Here is a 19903-nt window from a genome sequence, read left to right as displayed (position 1 = left end):
TTGTTACTCTTACCAAAGTGAATCACCTCACACTTACCTACATTGAACTTCATTTGCCACCTTTCTACCCAGCTCTGCAACTTATCTATATCCCGCTGTAACCTGACACATCCTTCCTCACCTGCCACATCCTTCCTCACTGTCAAAAATGGAGGGAAGAACTCCATCCTTTGCACTTCTGGATTTGGGAGCGGACTTTGGTATTCCCATGTATTTGCTGCTCTTGTCCCTTTTGTCAGGAACATTATCAGTCACAGAATAAAACGGACTGGGACCCTGTGGATACGAGACCGTGCGAGTGACGGCTAACAGAGAGTAATGGCTATTGGATATTGTTCAGGCTGGAGGAAGGTTTCAAGTGGTCTTCCCCAGGGCTTGTCCTGATATTTATTAATGATCGGGATCTTGCTGAGCAGGGGCCAATTTCCAAGTTTGCAGATGACACCAGACTCAGGAGAATTGTAAACTGTAAATGGGGGGTCAGTGCGTAACTCTGAAAGGACGTTGACAAGTTGGGGGAAGAGGGAGTAGATGGTGTTCAATGCAGAGAAGGGGGAGGGGTTACACTTTGGTGGGGAGGACATTGATAGACAATATAAAATGGGAAAGGGGGGCAATATTAAAAAGAGTGGGACAGGAGCAGGGGGAGCTGGGGGTAAATGTGCACCGATCATTGAAGGTGGTGGGACAGGTGGAGGGAGAGTGAATAAAGCACACAGTGTCCTCGGGTTTATTAACAGGGGCACAGAGTCCAAGAGCAAGGGGCTGATGCTGAACGTGTCCCAGCCCCTTGTTAGACCCCAGCTGGAGTACTGTGTCCAGGTGTGGGCCCCACATTATCGGAAAGATGGAGAACGCGTCGAAGAGAGGGCAGGAGCGATTTACAAGAACGGATCCAGGGATGGGGAAAGGTCAGCGATGAGGAGAGATTGAAGAGGTTGGGAATGTTCTCTCTGAGACAGAAGGCGCCTCGGAGAGGGAGATCTGAGAGAGGTTTTCAAAATCCTGAGTGGGGAGGGGGCTGGACAGAGGAGAGAGGGAGAAGCTGTTCCCACTCGGAAAAGGAACGGGAACGAGAGGGGGATAGATTTAAAGGGATGTACAAATGGAGGGAGGGTGAAGTGAGGGAGAGAGTTTCTCACCCAGTGGGTAGTGAGGGTGTGGAATGTACTGCCTGGGAATGGAGGGGGGGAGGCAGGTTCAACTGAGGCATTCCAGAGGGACAGAGGATAGAAATGGGGTGCTCTATCAGTCTAGCCAGGGATCAGCTTTAACATAAGGGTAACCCCAATCAGCTTCTACAGAACCTGGTCCATTTCACCCACGATGCCTGGGGACATCACTCCGATCAGACCAATCTCCACTCGGCCCTTACCTTCTCTGCATCCAGCTCCTGGATTTTCTGAGGCACTTTGGTGCTGTAATCAGCTTTGGATATTTTCTCCCTGAGCTTCGCAAACTGCTTCTGAACGTCGGCTTGCTTCGCCCGGAGCTTGGTGACCTCCTTCTCAGCATCGATCAGCCCCTGGCAAACAGGCAGGTCAGAAACCGGTCGGTCAACCAAACTCTCACCGTGTCATTGCCCCGGCAACACGACAGCACGGGAGAGCGGAGAGGGTGACTGGGGAGAGCAGGACAATCGGAGAAAACACGCTGACCCAAAGCGAGGAGGAGGGAGGATTTGTTAGAAGCTCACAGTGATCGTTAAACAAGGAACATTTCCTTCTCTCAAAGAGTTCCGGGTCTTGGGAATTCCCTTTCCAGTGGGTGCAGGATCTTTACAGATTTTTGAGGGTGAGGGAGATGGAGTCTTGATGACCAACGGGATGGAGGATTATCGGCGATGGGCAGGAATGGAGAGGCAAGGTTAACATCAGGTCAACCATGATCTCACAGAGTGGGCGAGCAGGCTGGAAGGGCCGAGTGGCCAGCTGCTGTTCCTTGTCAGTCCAGATGAACGAAGAGCCCAGAACATGCTGTGGTTTGATTTGATCAGCTGATAAAGCAGTCTTAAAAATTAACCAAAAAAAGTGAATTCCTTCTTGTAAAGGCTATACCTGCGCACGTCAGTGAGGGAAGGGGGAAGTTACTCAGGGGCAGATTCAGTGAGAGGTGTGGGCACACGGCAGGTGTCTCTCTCTCTCACACACACAGACACACATAGAGTCAGACACACACAGACACAGAGTCAGGCACACACACAGAGACACACACACAGAGACACACACACAGAGACACACACACAGAGACACACAGACAGAGACACACAGACAGAGACACACACTGTCAGATGGCACTCCCCTCCCTGGTACCTACCTTCAGCATGAGGTGGACAGTGCAGCGGTCCGAAGCGATGACCATGGCACATCCGTCTGGGCACTCCTCGTTCACCAGGAAGGTCACCGACTTGGAAGAGGACAACGTCTGGATGTAGGAGGAGAATGGGTTCAGCTGGGCAGCTGTGCCCTCATCCGAACACGAGAGGTAACCTGCGGGCAAAGGGTCACACAAGGAAATGGGCACCTTGGCAGAACAAAGAACTGGGCATCAATACGGAGTCTGTCTCAACCACCCCCTGAACATACCTCATGGTGAAAGGGAGGATCTTAAATCACAAACAAACACAATGAGAGTGGCTGGAGAGACTCAGCAGGTCTGGGAGCATCTATGGAGAGAGAGTGAGAGAGAGAAACACAGTCAACGCTCCCAGTCCAAAGCGACTCTTCTCTAGCAGTGCTGATCCGAAGACATTCCAAGGAAAAGTCGCACGGGAGCCAAAACGTTAACTCTGCTTTCGCTCTCCAAAGAACCTGCCAGACCTGCTGAGTTCCTCCAGCAATCCTCTCTGCCTTTGTTTTGAGATTCCCAGCATCCTGGGTTTTACTGGAGAATTTTATGGAGCGCTGTGACCCGCTGTACTTCGGGAAATGCAGCGGCTCACTTGTGCGCAAGATCCCCTCCCTCAACAAAGGAAGTTGCTCATCGAGTCAAGCAGCAGCTCAGGAGAAACCCGTTTCTGACTGGGAGGGTGGTTTAAATGTGCAACTTGCTCCCACAGAGAGCCCGGCTGAGGCAATGATCAGCGATGTGTTGGATCAAATGGGTAAGGAAGATCCCGGTGAGGGGTCTTGACAGGGAGCACGTGGAAAGGATTTTTTCCCCTGGTGGAAAAATCTAGAACGGGGCCAGGGGCTGGCAAAACTGGGTGGCACAGTGGCTGGCACTGCTGTCTCACAGTGCCAGGGACCCAAGTTCGATCCCACCCTCGGGCAACTATGTGGAGTTTGCACAGGTTTCCTTGGGGTGCTCCGGTTTCCTCCCACAGTCTAAAGATGTGCAGGTTAGGGTGGATTGGCTGTGCTAAACATCCATGTGGGGTGTCAGGGGTGGCATGAGTCTGGATGAGAGGGTCAGTGCAGTGTAGACTTGATGGGCCAAATGGCCACTTTCTGCACTGCAGGGATTCTCTGACTGTGCTTTATCACGGATCCAGTGGGTAGGGGAAGCAACAGGGAAGCGAGTCAACTTACAATCAGCTTTAGTCTTGGTAAGGTTGTAGTCTGCACGGAGGGATCGGATGGCGCGGATAATGGTCATGACAAACTCCACAGTGCGGTCCAGCTCCTCGTTCCTCCAACAGTACTGCAGAAAGACAGGCAGCTCATCACAACGCTGCTCAGAAGGAATCTCAAGGCTCAGTTGGACCTTTCTCACTCACTCTGATCTCTGGCTCCAAAGGTCCAAACTCCGCACCCCCCCAAAACTGCCCAAATGTCACCCCAGCTCAATGAACCCTTTCTGCACCCTCAGTAACGTTCCCGGCAATATTACTGACAGCCGGTGACTTTGGAGATTCACTGATATCACTAAACCCCCCCCGTCCCAACAACAAGTGACCAGAAACTCAACTGGACTCACCTCAGTTTTTTTAAATAGGGTGTCACTGGCCAGGCCAGTGTTTATTGCCCATCCCTAATTGCCCAGAGGGCAGTTAAGAGTTACCCACGTTGCTGTGGGTCTGGAGTCACGTGTGGGTCAGACCAGGTAAGGACAACAGTTTCCTTCCCTGAAGGACATTAGTGAACCAGGTGAGTTTTTCCGACAATAGATTCCTAGTTATGATTAGACTCTTAACTTCAGAGATTTATTGAATACAAATTCCACCATCTGCTGGGGCGGGATTCAAACCCAGGTCCCCAGAACATGACCTGGGTCCTGGGTTCAGAGTCCAGCGATAATACCATTAGGCCATCATCTTCCCCTGAGCAGGGAATAGAAATCACCATGTGAAAATACTATTGCTACAACAGCAGGGTCAGAGGCTAGGAATACTGCAGTGAGTAACTCCCCTCCTGACTTCCCAAAACTGATCCCACCAACTACAAGGCACAAGGCTGGAGGGTGAGGGAATACTCCCCACTTTCCCAAGATTGGGGGGGGGCTCCAACAACACTCAAGAAGCTCAACACCATCCAGGGACAAAGCAGCCCCCGCTTGATTGACACCACACCCACAAACATCCCCTCCCTCCACCCCCCGACGCTCAGTAACAGCAGTGTGTACCATCTACAAGATACCCTGCAGAAACTCCCCAAACATCCCCTCCCTCCACCCCCCGACGCTCAGTAACAGCAATGTGTACCATCTACAAGATACCCTGCTGAAACTCACCAAAGATCCTCAGGCAGCACCTTCCAAACCCACGGCCACTTCCATCCAGAAGGACAAGGGGCAGCAGGTCCATGGGAACCCCACCCCCTGCAAGTTCCCCTCCGAGCCCCTCCCTATCCCGACTTGGAAATATATCGGCCGTTCCTTCAGTGTGGCTGGGTCCCAATCCTGGAAATCCCTCCCTAAGGGACATTGTGGGTCTACCCACAGCACATGGACTGCAGCGGTTCAAGAAGGCAGCTCACCCCCACCTTCTCAAGGGGGGGCAACTAGGGACGGGGGCAGTAAATGCAGCTCACCCCCCACCTTCTCAAGGGGGGCAACGAGGGACAGGGGCAGTAAATGCAGCTCACCCCCACCTTCTCAAGGAGGGCAACTAGGGACAGGGGCAGTAAATGCAGCTCACCCCCACCTTCTCAAGGGGGGGCAACTAGGGACAGGAGCAGTAAATGCAGCTCACCCCCACCTTCTCAAGGGGGGCAACTAAGGACAGGGGCAATAAATGCAGCTCACCCCCACCTTCTCAAGGGGGCAACTAGGGACAGGGCAGTAAATGCAGCTCACCCCCACCTTCTCAAGGGGGCAACTAGGGACAGGGCAGTAAATGCAGCATCCAGCCAATGACACCCACATTCACTGAACAAATTAGGAAAAAAAACTAACCAATCTTCACTGTTCCAGGAATCAAACTTACACCTCCCTTACAGCCATTCACCTCTTCCCCAGCTCCTCCAACCTTCCTGATCTCCCACAATACTGTATATCGCTTGGTTTTAGTGTTCATTTTGCTTGTACATCATTCACAATCAGGCTGTACCGTGGAATTTAAAGGCAGAATGACCTTGTCGAGCTTCTCCAAATAAATTCCTACAGGCAGGACATTCAGAGACAGAAGCAAATAGAGAGAGATGGGCTGAGAGACAGAGAAATGTGCAGAAAGACAGGCAGAGAGACACATACAGACAGAAAGAGAGACGGACAGAGAGCAACAGATGAAGAAAGAAGGGTCAGAGGTGAAGAGTGACAGAAAGGCATCAAGGCAGACACGCGCGCGCGCACGCTCACACGCACACAGTCAGACAGAGACACACACACACAGAAGTACAGTCAGACACAGGCAGGTACAGACTCACACACACACATACAGACTCACGTACCTCTTCAGATTCCGGGTATGGAGTCACACTAATGCTCGGAGGGTCCTGAGCCGATCGCCGTGGTAACCTCTGGTACAGTTCCTCGGTTACGAAGGGCATGAAAGGGCTGAGGAGTCGAAGGCCTGTGTCCAGGCAGGTGTACAGCACGTTCTGGGCCACGCTCACTGCTTCCTCATCGGTTCCAACAAACACAGGCTTCAGGCATTCCTGACGGGGCGGGATGGGAGTTTGGCGGAGCAGACAGAGAAGGGACATTGACTCGCCATTCACTCAGCATTCCAGGGAAAGTCGCGATTGACAGCAAGTCCCAGCATTACCTATTGCCAATGGCCTTCCCTCAGGCAAAGCACGCTGCTCTCCAGTATCTGCAGTCCTCACTTTCCTCATAGCCCTCACACCCAAACAACACCAGACAGAGTCCCTGACAGCCAAGGATAGCATATACATGGGAATACCACCCCCTGCAAGTTCTCCTCCGAGCCCTCCCCATCCCGACTTGGAAATATATCGGCTGTAGACAGAGCAGTGGAGCTAGCCAGGACTGCAGGTGGGTATGGGCAATACAGGGAAACTGCAGCCTGCAGGACTCACGTCGAGAGTCCCCCATTGATTAGTCATAGGTAGCTGCGATGTGTGGCTGGGTAGAGGAAACTCGCCAGAGTGGACTGCTTTCCTGAGAGCCAGCATGGACTGTCCGCTTGGGAAAACTCGAATACGACCTTGGCAGACGGTGCGACACAGCATTGGGGTCATAGTGGGCTCACCAGGTAAACGTCGCACAGCTCATACAGCCAGAAGTTGTAGACAGCTGTGGTTACAGCCGGGAAGTCATACAGCCCAAAGCCAGTGTTACACAGCTCCACCGCATGGCTCAGACGGCTCAGAACCCAGCCATCAATCAGGCTCCCTCGTGATGCATCCTACAGGGTGGGAGAAACACAACGACAGCCAATTTACAGCACAGACAGTAGCCATTCAGCCCCTTGCCAAGCCAGGCGTCCTGCAAGCTCCGCCCTTCCCAATGTTCCGTCAATCAAACCCCGAGAGCAGGAGTTGGATATTCCAACCGTCACCACCTCACCTTCCGCTTCAGTGGGAGCATACAAAACTCCAACTTCAATCCCAACCTCCTACTACCCCCAGATCACCAAAAGCCTCTGGTATCTAAACATTTACTGTCTTGAATGTACCCAATCATTACTCGAGGAATTCTAGGATTTCCTTGTAGCTGGTACACACTGCTGCTACTGAGTGTCGGGGGGTGGAGGGAGGGGATGTTTGGGGAGTTTCTGCAGGGTACCTTGTAGATGGTACACACTGCTGTTACTGAGTGTCGGGGGAGGTGGAGGGAGGGGATGTTTGTGGATGTGGTGCCAATCAAGCGGGGGCTGCTTTGTTCCTGGATGGTGTTGAGCTTCTTGAGTGCTGTTGGAGCTGCCCCCATCCGGGGAAAGTGGGGAGTATTCCCTCACCCTCCTGACTTGTGCAGATGGTGGGACAGGTTTTGGGGGGAGTCAGGAGGGGAGTTACTCACCGCAGGATTCCCAGCCCCTGACTTGCTCTTGTATTTACATGGTGAGTCCATTTGAGTTTCTGGTCAATGGTAATACCCAGGATGTTGATAGTGGGGGATTCAGAAATGATAAGGCCATTGAATGTCAAGGGCTGGTGGTCAGATTGGATTCGTAATAGAGACAGTCATGGCCTGATATCTAGTTGCTATTTACTTGTTACTGGTCAGCCCAAGCCTGGATATTGTCCAGCTCTTGTTGCATTTGGACCCGGACTGCTTCAGTATCTGAGGAGTGATGAATGGTGCTGAACACTGTGTGAACCTTGGTGAACATCCCCACTTCTGACCTTATGATGGAGGGGCGGTCACTGATGAAGGAGCTGAAAATGGTTAGGCCTTGGACACTACCCTGAGGGACTCCTGCAGAGATATCCTGGAGTTGGGGTGATCCTAGAGTCATATGGTCTTACTGAATGGTGGAATGGGATTAAAGTCAATGATTGACATGTGCTGATTCCTCTCTTGCTCCTAACACCTTTCGAAACTTTACGTAGATGATCAGCATTTTGCAGCCTATCGAGTGTTGATTTGCAGCCATTGCTGGAGGAAATAAACCAGCAATTAGTGTCCCTACAAGATCCCGCAGGATAAAGGACCCTCAGCTCTTTCTGCAATGAGGGGTGAGGTACGTTATTAGATTCCAAGCTCACTGGGGAGACTGGAATCGAGGCACATGTACCTTTCTGCTCATGGAGAGTTTATGGACTCCTCAGTCTCAACACCTCTCAGTCCGTGTCACAGATGCTCCCTGATATATTTACTCTAACTACTAACAGCCACCAAGTGTTCCTCCTCATCTTAAAGACAGTGACAAACTAATGCAATCCACCGGATGTTAACAAAGGACTTGGTGCAGGAACCTCAGGCAAGAATTAACCTCTGCCAATCTTCAAGAGGATTTATTTTCCGCTGATTGTAGCTGGCAGCTGGAATGCCTCCTGTGAAGGATGGTCAGTCTTCCAGCTGCCTCAGTGCAGCACTGGGAGCATCCAGGTATCCTTGCCCACCAGCACGGTAAGTACATCGTTTTAGTGTCGTACAGCACGGAAACAGACCCTCCGGCCCAACCCGTCCATGCCGACCAGATATCCCAACCCAATCTAGTCCCACCTGCCAGCACCCGGCCCATATCCCTCCAAACCCTTCCTATCCATATACCCATCCAGATGCCTCTTAAATGTTGTAATTGTACCAGCCTCCACCACATCCTCTGGCAGCTCATTCCATACACGTACCACCCTCTGTGTGACAAAGTTGCCCCTTTGTTCCCTTTTATATTTTTCCCCTCTCACCCTAAACCTATGCCCTCTAATTTTGGATACCCCCACCCCAGGGAAAAGACAATTCACCCTGTCCATGCCCCTCATGATTTTATAAACCTCTATAAGGTCACCCCTCAGCCTCCGACGCTCCAGGGAAAACAGCCCCAGTCTGTTCAGCCTCTCCCTGTAGCTCAGATCCTCCAACCCTGGCAACATCCTTGTAAGTCTTTTCTGAACCCTTTCAAGTTGCACAACATCTTTCCGATAGGAAGGAGGCCAGAATTGAATGCCCTCTGTGGGTGGGTGGGGGGTGGGTGGGAAGCAAAGGGTCTTCCTGTGCCCGCCTGACCCTCTGCCAGTCGTCCTACCTGGGCACGGCCCTCTGGTTTGAAGTTCTCCCCCAGACCACGGATGGCGAACTTGGTGGCGTTCCACAGCTTGTTGCAGAAGTGGCGGTACCCCAGGATGCGGTTCACGTCCAGGTTGATATCTCGGCCTGTGGGGGTTGGGGGGGGCGGGGGGAGAAAGACAGGAACGTTCCTAAACCGGCCACCGAATCGTAGGTGTCAACCTCAGCCCCACACGGGGGCAGAGAGAATCAGGAAAGGAAAACTGTCCCGCGGCAGTAAACCATCAGGAGGTGGTCCCCGGGAACGGCAATTAAAACCCATTGTTCACCCTGAACCAATAACAGAGCCATTCCGGAGAGTGAGGGGTATTTACCATCCACTTGTGGGCCAGACCAGCCTGGCTTGCCCACCCCCCTAACTCCACAGAAGGAGGTGGCGATACATGTGAGAGTTGGCACACCCTCGACGCTGTCAGGGAGGGAGATGAAAGCAGGGCAGAGAGTCATCGAGTCATCCAGCACTGAAACACACCCTTCTGTCCAACTGTCCACAATCCCAAACTAAACTAGTCCCACCTGCCTGCCCCTGGCCCATTTCCCTCCAAACCCTTTCCCATTCATGTCCTTATCCAAACGTCTTTTAAACATTGTAGATGTAGCCACATCCACCACTTCCTCAGGAAGGTGATTCCACACGCGAACCACCCTGTGTATAAAAATTCCCCATCATGTCTGCTTTCAATCGCTCTCCTCTTATCTTAAAAATGTGCCTCATAGTCTTGAAGTCCTCCATCCTAGGGATAAGACACCTACCACTCACTCTATCGGTACCACTCATTACTTTAAAAGGTGGCTTCTCAAGCCCCTACGCTCCAGTGAAAAAAAGTCCCAGCCTACCTTTATAACTCAAACCCTCCATACTCGCCAACATCCTGGTAAATCAATGCTGAACCCTCTCCACCTTAATAACATCCTTCCTTTGGATCAGAAAGCGGCTAGCTGAAAGAAGACCGAGGGTGGTGGTTGATGGGAAATGTTCGTCCTGGAGTTTAATTACTCGTGGTGTATGGCATGGATCTGTTTTGGGGCCACAGCTGTTTGTCATTTTTATAAATGATCTGGAGGGCATAGAACGATGGATTAGTAAATGTGCAGACGACAACAAGGCCGGTGGAGTTGTGGATAGTGCTGAAAGATGTTGTATGTGACAGAGAACATAGGTAAGCTGCAGACCTGGGCTGAGAGGTGGCAAATGGTGGTTAATGCTGAAAAGTGTGAGGTGATTCACTTCGGAAGGAGTAACAGGAATACGGAGTACTGGGCAAATGGTAAGATTCTTGGTAGTGTAGATGAACAGAGAGATCTCGGTATCCATGTGCATAGATCCCTGAAAGTTGCCACCCGGATTGATAGGACTGTTAAGAAGGCATATGGTGTGTTAGCTTTTATTGATCGAGGGATTGAGTTTCAAAACCATGAGGTCATGATGCAGCTGTACAAAACTCTGGTGCATTGCGGATGGTTCTGGTCATTGCATTGTAGGAAGGATGTGGAAGCTTTGGAAAGGGTTCAGAGGAGATTTACTGGGATGTTGCCTGGTCTGGAGGGAAGGTCTTATGGGGAAAGGCTGAGGGATTTGAGGCTGTTTTCATTACAGAGAAGGTTGAGAGGTGATTTAATTGAGACATACAAGATAATCAGAAGGTTAGATACAGTGGACAGTGAGAGCATTTTCTCTTGGATGGTGATGGCTAGCATGAGGGGACATAGCTATAAATTGAGGGATTATAGATATAGGACAAATGTCAGAGTTAGTTTCATTACTCAGAGAGTAGTAGGGGCATGGAATGCATTATCTGCAACAGTGGTAGACTTGCCAAGTTTAACGGCATTTAAATGGTCATTGGATGGGCATATGAATGAAAATGGAATAGTGTAGGTTAGATGGGCTTCAGATTGGTTCCACATGTCGGCCAAACATCAAGGGCTGAAGGGCCTGTACTGCGCTAGAATGTTCTATGTTCCTCCAACTGGGTGACCAGAACTGGACACTATTCCAGAAGAGGCCTCACCATCGTCCTGTACAGCCTCAACATAACTTCTCGTGAAGAACTTAGAGAAAGATGTATCATCGGTGATTAGTGGAGGAAGTTAAGGACAACATCAAATTGAAAGAAATCTGTAAAGATTAGTGGTCAGTCGGGAGATTGCTAGTTCATAACATCAGCCCAAAGAAGGACTTTAAATAAAGGGACAAATGTCAGAACAAGAGAAAACTAGTTAGAGATATAAAAACTAATAGTAAGAGTTTCTACAAGTATACATTTGCCAGCATGTGTGTTTTTTTTTTGTAAAACTCAGTTTTTGCACCCAGTAACGATGCTGGAATAAGCTGCCTCATTCCCAAATAACCAAGTCACTGCTATGTTACAGCAAAGATCCAAACGGAAACGGGAAAACCGCTGGAGCTGAAAAATTCCATGACGCATTACCTTGGGACGTGTAGGCACATAGAGCAAATCGCAGGGCGTCAGTCCCACATTCCGGAATTCCAACCGGATAATCAGATTTCTGACAGGCAAAACCAAAAGATAAAGATGAGATTTAAGTCCTGGATGGTCACACATGAGAGGCAGACTTGCATTTATATAGCTCCTTTCTCTAATCAGCACACCACGCCCCCCCAAACGCTTTACAGCCAATGCAGTTTAGTGACTGCAATAATGTACAAAATGTTACGCCAGCCAATTTGTACAGAGGAAGCTCCCATCACTTTCTACTAATGTGATGTCAGCTGATATTGGCCAGAACAAAGAGGGTTACTCCAACTCCCTGGTTTGAAAGGATGGCTTTAGGGCCTTTGCATCCACCTGAAGGTGGGGTGTAAGAAAGGGCCTCAGTTTAATGTCTGATCTGAAAGATGGTATCTCTGACAGTGATACACTCCCTCAGCCCCGCACTAGGAAGGTCAAACTAAAGGAAGACTTGAACTCAGGACCTCCGGTCTTAGGAGGTGTGAGCGTGCCAACCACGGGCAGAAAACAGTGCACACAAGGCGTATTAGGTGGCGAGGGAGACGTAACAGTACAACGTCTATAAACGTCACCAACGAGTTGTTTGGGCGAGTCAGTACACCCTCTCTCTGTTGAACTTCCCCGTAAACGTGCTTATGCTGTTCATTTCCCCAGTCCTCGTGGTAGTAAGCTGCACATTCTCTCTGCTCCCCGACAGACAGTGTGGGGTGGGGGGGGGAAGAGAGAGAGAGAGAGAGAGAGAGAGAGAGAGAGAGAGAGAGAGAGAGAGAGAGAGAGAGAGAGAGAGAGAGAGAGAGTTGTGTAACTCTCCAGTGTCTTTACCTGACCCGCCTTGGCTCGCTCAATCTCGACGGGGTCCAAGTTACTGTCCAGTAGCTGTGCGTGCAGACCCTGTCGAAACACAAACACAAGCAAATAAGCGACTGTGGGCACACGAGGGGTGCCTGCTCTCTGACAAAGCAGGACCTTAAACAACAGGCCTGATACCTTCAGGTACTAATCACTGCCTCACGGCGCCAGGGACCCGGATTCGATCCCACCCTCAGGTGACTGTCTGTGTGGGGTTTGCACATTCTCCCCGTGTCAGCGTGGGTCAACTCCGCTGACCCACGGTTTCCTCCCCAAGTCCAAAAGTGTTTAGGTCAGGGTGGATTGGCCATGGGAAATTGTCCCATAGTGCCCAGGGATGTGCAGGTTAGGGTGGATTGGCCATGGGAAATTATCCCATTGTGCCCAGGGATGTGCAAGTTAGGGTGGATTGGCCATGGGAAATTGTCCCATAGTGTCCCAGGGATGTGCAGGTTTGGGTGGATTGGCCATGGGAAATGCAAGGATAAAATGCTAGGGTAGAGGGATAGGATGCTATTCGAATGATTTGTGTGGACTCAATGGGCTGAATGGCCTGCTTCCACACTGTAGGGATCCTATGATTGAAACAGATACAAGGAACACTTTTGGCACACAGGTAGTGCCCCTACCCCTAGGCCAGGAGGCCTGGGTTCAAGTCCCACCTGCTCCCAAGGTGAGTAATAACATCTCTGAATGGCCCAATTGGAAAAATAGGTGAATAAAACTGTACAAATACAAGATGTATAGTGATAATGTCTATGCCTCTGAGACAGGAAGTCTGGGTCCAAGGCCCACCTGCTCCAGAGCTTTCTACATTGGAACTGTCTCTGAGCTGGTTGATTGGAGAGTATTTATAAACACCCCCCCCCCCACCCCCGGTTACTCCCCATTACACTCCGACGTTTATATGTGTCAGAGTCAATAATTCTGAAGGTGCAGATCTGTCTAACAGTGTCTCAGTTTGTAACCTGTCGTCATTGGCAAAGGTCTCCCGTCGAAGGCTCATTAACTCGAGGTGAGGTGCTGGTCATTTGGATCAGTGTGAGGAGAAATTAGATTAGATTAGATTAGATTAGATTACCTACAGTGTGGAAACAGGCCCTTCGGCCCAACAAGTCCACACCGACCCGCCGAAGCGTAACCCACCCATACCCGTACATTTACCCCTTTACTTAACACTACAGGCAATTTAGCATGGCCAATTCACCTGACCTGCACATCTTTGGACTGTGGGAGGAAACCGGAGCACCCGGAGGAAACCCACAGTTTCACACAGAGAATGGCGGATCTTCGGAATTCTCTGTCTCAGAAACCCCTGGAAGCTCAGTCGTTAAGACCAAGACAGAGGCAGACAGATGCAGTGACAATGTGGGCAGGGGATCCGTTGAGAAAGTGGAATCCAGAAACACAGGAAACAGGGGCAGCAGGAGTGTAATCTCCTCCTCCCATCGATATGCTCACCTTCCACGCCACTATCCTGCTGCCTCCTCAACTATCCATCTATCCCAGGGATAAATATATGTAACAGCGAAGTATTGACAGCATTCTGCCCTCCCTCCTGTGACATGCTGGGCCTTTAAGAGGTGTATTTTGTTCTTTTTTCATTGAAGAGACATTTTAAAGCAGACGTGATGAGCAGCGTATACAGAGCCACTCGAGTAAACAGCTTGAGATGCCTTGGGTTTTTTTAAAAAGTTGGAACAATAGAAGCAGCCTGACTGGGTGAGGTCATCTCTGACAGAACCAGGATCTTGAGGTTTTTTTTAGATTTTAGATTTAGCTTTAAGCTGTTGCGGGCACGAAGAAGGGGAAGCTATTTTTCCCCTCTCTCGATTACATTCAAAAGCTGTGGGTCCCCTTCCTCAGCTTCTGGATTTTCCGCAAGTCAAAATCTGTCTTTCTGAATTTGCCTTTTGCCAAGACTAGACTAGGTTAGATTCCCCACAGTATGAAACAGGCCCTTCAGCCCAACAAGTCCACACTAACCCTCTGAAGAGTAACCCACCCAGACCCATTTCCTCTACCCTACAGTAACCCCTGACTAATACAACTAACAAGGAGAAAGTGAGGACTGCAGATGCTGGGGATCAGAGCTTAAAAATGTGTTGCTGAAAAAGCGCAGCAGGTCAGGCAGCATCAAAGGAGAAGGAGAATCGACGTTTCGGGCATAAGCCCTTCTTCAAGTTATGCCCGAAACGTCGATTCTCCTTCTCCTTTGATGCTGCCTGACCTGCTGTGCTTTTCCAGCAACACATTTTCAATGCAACTAACACTATAGGCAATTTAGCATGGCCAATTCACCTGACTTACACCAAGGGGTGTGTTTATGGGATGTTACTATTTTGGAACAGTTAATTAGTAATAGTTACTGTGTTTACTATTCTGTTAAGTTTTCCAATTGAGTTTGGTTATTCTAAGTTCCTGTTTCTATGGTTGTATTTTAATTACAGTGTTTAAATAAATAGTGTTTTGCTTAATATTGAATAGTTTGACCAGTCAAATTGCATTTCCCTTAAAAGAAAGAAAAAGTTAGGGCTGAGGCTACCTTCATAAAACATTTTGAGGGAGTCTGATCTGATCCATGACACTCCACCCCAGAGGCAGAGAATTCCGGAGACGCAGAACTCTCTGAGTGAAGGAATTTCCCATCGCTTATCTTTGCTGGATCAGCTGATCAAGACGACCAGATGCACCATTCCTGAAGGAGGGAGTCCACTCCTGCTCCTATCACATACAGGGACAGGGCCCGCCATTGGGTGCAGTGAGATCCGCGAACACAGGATGATTCCTCCTGAATACTGTTTCATTGGAATACAGTCACATACATCACCTGGATTCGTTTCCCCACTGACTGCAAGCGGAAAGAAAACCGACCGAGACGTGAAACAGATGATATAGTCACTGTCGGTCGTTTCACGTTGCCACCCGAGACCAATGTCGTCTCTGCTCCCTTCAGTCAGGGTGGCCTCCCATCCCAGAGCAGTAGCTCTTGCCGATGGGGTCAGTCCATTTGGTAACCCACCACAGCAAGCAGCCAGCGGGGCTGAGCAAGGAGATACCCCACATCCTCCAGTAGGGTCTCACCTCCAGCGTGATGCCGAAGATCACATCGAGGGGGTCAATGACGTTGCCGAGAGATTTGCTCATCTTGCGGCCGTGAGCATCCCGGACGATGGCATGGAGGTAAACCTGAGGGGATCAGCACAGGAGAGAGACGAGAATCAGTACAGCACAGTCAGACAGCACGGAAACAGACTCTTCGGTGCAACCTGTCCACGCTGACCAGATACCCTAAAGTAATCTAGTCCCATTTACCAGCACTTGGCCCATATCCCTCTAAACCCTTCCTATTTTCAGAGGAACCTCAATTATCTGAATATCAATTATCTGAATATCAATTATCCGAATTTTGGATTATCCGCAGAAGATCTGAAGGTCCCATAAGAATGTTACATCAGAGGTAAGCGTGTTTGTATTACCCGTACTGAAGAACATGTGAAAACACCAGCAAAAACAAAGGAACACGAGCACCTCAAACATCAACATCTGGATATTTTTTATGTAAGTGTTAGCTACACAGCCCTGTGCGGAAGTAACTGCCTCATTCCCGTCACTTTTACAGGCCGCTCGTGAAAAACACAGCAGAGAAAGTGAACACGTGCGTGAGGCGGTACTTCTGTCTTCCTGCCGTGACACTGAGTTCCCAGAAATGGACAAATGCTCCTGTGATTGTAGAAGCTGTTCGGGACCTTGGGTAATGCTGGGGTTTCAAGTGTTTGTGTGATGGTAAGGCCTTAGTCTTTCGCAGTTTAACCTGCAATTTGCAGAGTGCAAAGATTAGTTTGTTTAAATAGCAGACTCATCAAAATTATAGATTTAAATAAACTCTCCGACAGAGCACAGCAGTAGAACAGTAAGGCTTCCCTTGTTTAAGAGCAAATCAATTATCCGAATAATCAATTATCCGAACTAAATAGTGCCTGCCCATCTGGTTCGGATAATCGAGGTTCTTCTGTATATACCCATCCAGGTGCCTTTTAAATGTTGTAATTATACCAGCCTCCACCACTTCCTTTGGCAGCTCATTCCATACACGCACCACCCTCCATGTATAAAAGTTACCCCATAGATCCCTTTTAAATCGTTCCCCTCACCCTAAACCTATGCCCTCTGGATCCCCCACGCTGGGGAAATAATTTTGTCTCGTTACCCTATCCATGCCCCTCATGATTTTATAAACCTCTATAAGGTCACCCCTCAGCCTCAGACGCTCCAGGGAAAACAGCCCCAGCCTGTTCAGCCTCTCCCTGCGGCACAAACCCTCCCAACCCTGGCAACATCCTTGTAACTGTGTTTTGCACCCATTCAAGTTTCACATCATCTTTCCGTTAGGAGGGAGCGCAGAATTGCACACAATATTCCAAAATGGCTTAACCAAGTCCTGCACAGCTGCAACATGACCTCCCAACTCCTGTATTCCATACTCTGACCAACAAAGGCAAACAAGGGGAAGGAGTCACCCACACTGCACAGAGGGTCAGTAACACTGGGCCCTGAGGGGGGATGGGGTCACCCACACTGCACAGAGGGTCAGTAACACTGGGCCCTGAGGGGGATGGGGGTCACCCACACTGTACAGAGGGTCAGTAACACTGGGCCCTGAGGGGGATGGGGTCACCCACACTGTACAGAGGCCCAGTAACACTGGGCCCTGAGGGGGATGGGGTCACCCACACTGTACAGAGGCCCAGTAACACTGGGCCCTGAGGGGGAAGGGGTCACCCACACTGTACAGAGGGTTAGTAACACTGGGCCCTGAGGGAGAAGGGGTCACCCACACTGCACAGAGGGTCAGTAACACTGGGCCCTGAGGGGGAAGGGGTCACCCACACTGTACAGAGGGTTAGTAACACTGGGCCCTGAGGGAGAAGGGGTCACCCACACTGTACAGAGGCTCAGTAACACTGGGCCCTGAGGGGGATGGGGTCACCCACACTGTACAGAGGGTCAGTAACACTGGGCCCTGAGGGGGAAGGGGTCACCCACACTGTACAGAGGGTGAGTAACACTGGGCCCTGAGGGAGAAGGGGTCACCCACACTGTACAGAGGCTCAGTAACACTGGGCCCTGAGGGGGAAGGGGTCACCCACACTGTACAGAGGCTCAGTAACACTGGGCCCTGAGGGGGATGGGGTCACCCACACTGTACAGAGGGTCAGTAACACTGGTCCCTGACGGGGAAGGGGTCACCCACACTGTACAGAGGCTCAGTAACACAGGGCCCTTACGGGGAAGGGGTCACCCACACTGTACAGTGCCTCAGTAACATTGGGCACTGACTGGGAAGGGGGTCACCCACACTGCACAGAGGCTCAGTAACACTGGGCCCTGAGGGGGGAGGAGTCACCCACACTGTACAGTGCCTCAGTAACACTGGGCGGTGAGGGGGAAGGGGGTCACCCACACTGTACAGAGGCTCAGTAACACTGGGCCCTGACGGGGAAGGGGTCACCCACACTGTACAGAGGGTCAGTAACACTGGGCAGTAAGGGGGAAGGAGTCACCCACACTGTACAGAGGGTCAGTAACACTGGGCCCTGAGGGGGAAGGGGTCACCCACACTGTACAGAGGGTCAGTAACACTGGGCCCTGAGGGGGGAGGAGTCACTCATACTGTACAGAGGGTCAGTAACACTGGGCACTGACTGGGAAGGGGTCACCCACACTGTACAGAGGCTCAGTAACACAGGGCAGTAAGGGGGAAGGAGTCACCCACATTGTACAGAGGCTCAGTAACACTGGGCCCTGAGGGGGAAGGGGTCACCCACACTGTACAGAGGGTCAGTAACACTGGGCCCTAGCGGGGAAGGGGTCACCCGCACTGTACAGAGGCTCAGTAACACTGGGCCCTGAGGGGGAAGGGGTCACCCACACTGTACAGTGCCTCAGTAACATTGGGCACTGACTGGGAAGGGGGTCACCCACACTGTACAGAGGGTCAGTAACACTGGGCCCTGAGGGGGGAGGAGTCACCCACACTGTACAGAGGCTCAGTAACACTGGGCCCTGACGGGGAAGGGGTCACCCGCACTGTACAGAGGGTCAGTAACACTGGGCCCTGAGGGGGATGGGGTCACCCACACTGTACAGTGCCTCAGTAACACTGGGCCCTGAGGGGGAAGGGGTCACCCACACTGTACAGAGGCTCAGTAACACAGGGCAGTAAGGGGGAAGGAGTCACCCACACTGTACAGAGGCTCAGTAACACTGGGCCCTGAGGGGGAAGGGGTCACCCACACTGTACAGACGGTCAGTAACACTGGGCCCTGAGGGGGGTGGAGTCACCCACACTGTACAGAGGGTCAGTAACACTGGACACTGAGGGGGAAGGGGTCACCCACACTGTACAGAGGCTCAGTAACACTGGGCCCTGACGGGGAAGGGGTCACCCACACTGTACAGAGGCTCAGTAACACTGGGCCCTGACGGGGAAGGGGTCACCCACACTGTACAGTGCCTCAGTAACACAGGGCCCTGAGGGGGAAGGAGTCACCCACACTGTACAGAGGCTCAGTAACACTGGGCAGTAAGGGGGAAGGGGTCACCCACACTGTACAGAGGGTCAGTAACACTGGGCAGTAAGGGGGAAGGGGTCACCCACACTGTACAGAGGGTCAGTAACACTGGGCCCTGACGGGGAAGGGGTCACCCGCACTGTGCAGAGGGTCAGTAACACTGGGCCCTGACGGGGAAGGGGTCACCCACACTGTACAGAGGGTCAGTAACACTGGGCCCTGAGGGGGATGGGGTCACCCACACTGTACAGAGGGTCAGTAACACTGGGCCCTGAGGGGGAAGGAGTCACCCACACTGTACAGAGGCTCAGTAACACTGGGCGGTGAGGAGGAAGGAGTCACCCACACTGTACAGAGGGTCAGTAACACTGGGCCCTGACGGGGAAGGAGTCACCCACACTGTACAGAGGGTCAGTAACATAGGGCCCTGAGGGGGAAGGAGTCACCCACACTGTACAGAGGCTCAGTAACATAGGGCCCTGAGGGGGAAGGAGTCACCCACACTGTATAGAGGCTCAGTAACACTGGGCCCTGAGGGGGAAGGAGTCACCCGCACTGTACAGAGGCTCAGTAACACTGGGCCCTGAGGGGGAAGGAGTCACCCACACTGTACAGAGGGTCAGTAATACTGGGCCCTGAGGGGGAAGGAGTCATCCACACTGTACAGAGGCTCAGTAACACTGGGCGGTGAGGGGGAAGGAGTCACCCACACTGTACAGAGGCTCAGTAACACTGATGAACGTTACCTCCTGAAAAGGTAGCTTCCCGGTCAGCTTTAAGCCCAGCATGACCATCCTGGCCACCCAGAAGAACAGGATGTCGTGGCCCGTCTCCAGCAGTGTGCCTGGGTAGAAGGCTTTCAGATCCTCGGTCTGCGGGAAAGAAGCTCTAGCTAGTGTTACTCTGCAAACCTACACACCCACACACACACCC

The 19903-nt window shown here is 51.3% G+C and overlaps 1 protein-coding gene across 1 annotated transcript in view; it reads right to left on the bottom strand.

Annotated features, from left to right (window-relative positions):
• LOC122548346 (valine--tRNA ligase-like) overlaps positions 1–19858 on the bottom strand; it is a gene marked incomplete at its 5' end in the record, with an annotated part of 23141 nt that extends 3283 nt beyond the window's left edge. The window contains 10 exons of the mRNA XM_043686885.1: positions 1376–1525; positions 2317–2489; positions 3531–3642; positions 5829–6035; positions 6593–6748; positions 9032–9159; positions 11505–11583; positions 12369–12437; positions 15480–15584; positions 19717–19858. Of these exons, the coding sequence (XP_043542820.1) occupies positions 1376–1525; positions 2317–2489; positions 3531–3642; positions 5829–6035; positions 6593–6748; positions 9032–9159; positions 11505–11583; positions 12369–12437; positions 15480–15584; positions 19717–19858 (1321 nt within the window). The remainder of the gene's footprint in view (positions 1–1375; positions 1526–2316; positions 2490–3530; positions 3643–5828; positions 6036–6592; positions 6749–9031; positions 9160–11504; positions 11584–12368; positions 12438–15479; positions 15585–19716) is intronic.
• Between the last annotated feature and the right edge of the window lie 45 nt (positions 19859–19903).

The sequence above is a fragment of the Chiloscyllium plagiosum genome, unplaced genomic scaffold (assembly GCF_004010195.1).
Source record: "Chiloscyllium plagiosum isolate BGI_BamShark_2017 unplaced genomic scaffold, ASM401019v2 scaf_53, whole genome shotgun sequence".
Lineage (NCBI taxonomy): Eukaryota > Metazoa > Chordata > Chondrichthyes > Orectolobiformes > Hemiscylliidae > Chiloscyllium > Chiloscyllium plagiosum.
The sequence above is the reverse complement of the archived record's forward strand: the minus strand, read 5'-3'. Positions and strand labels throughout refer to the sequence as shown.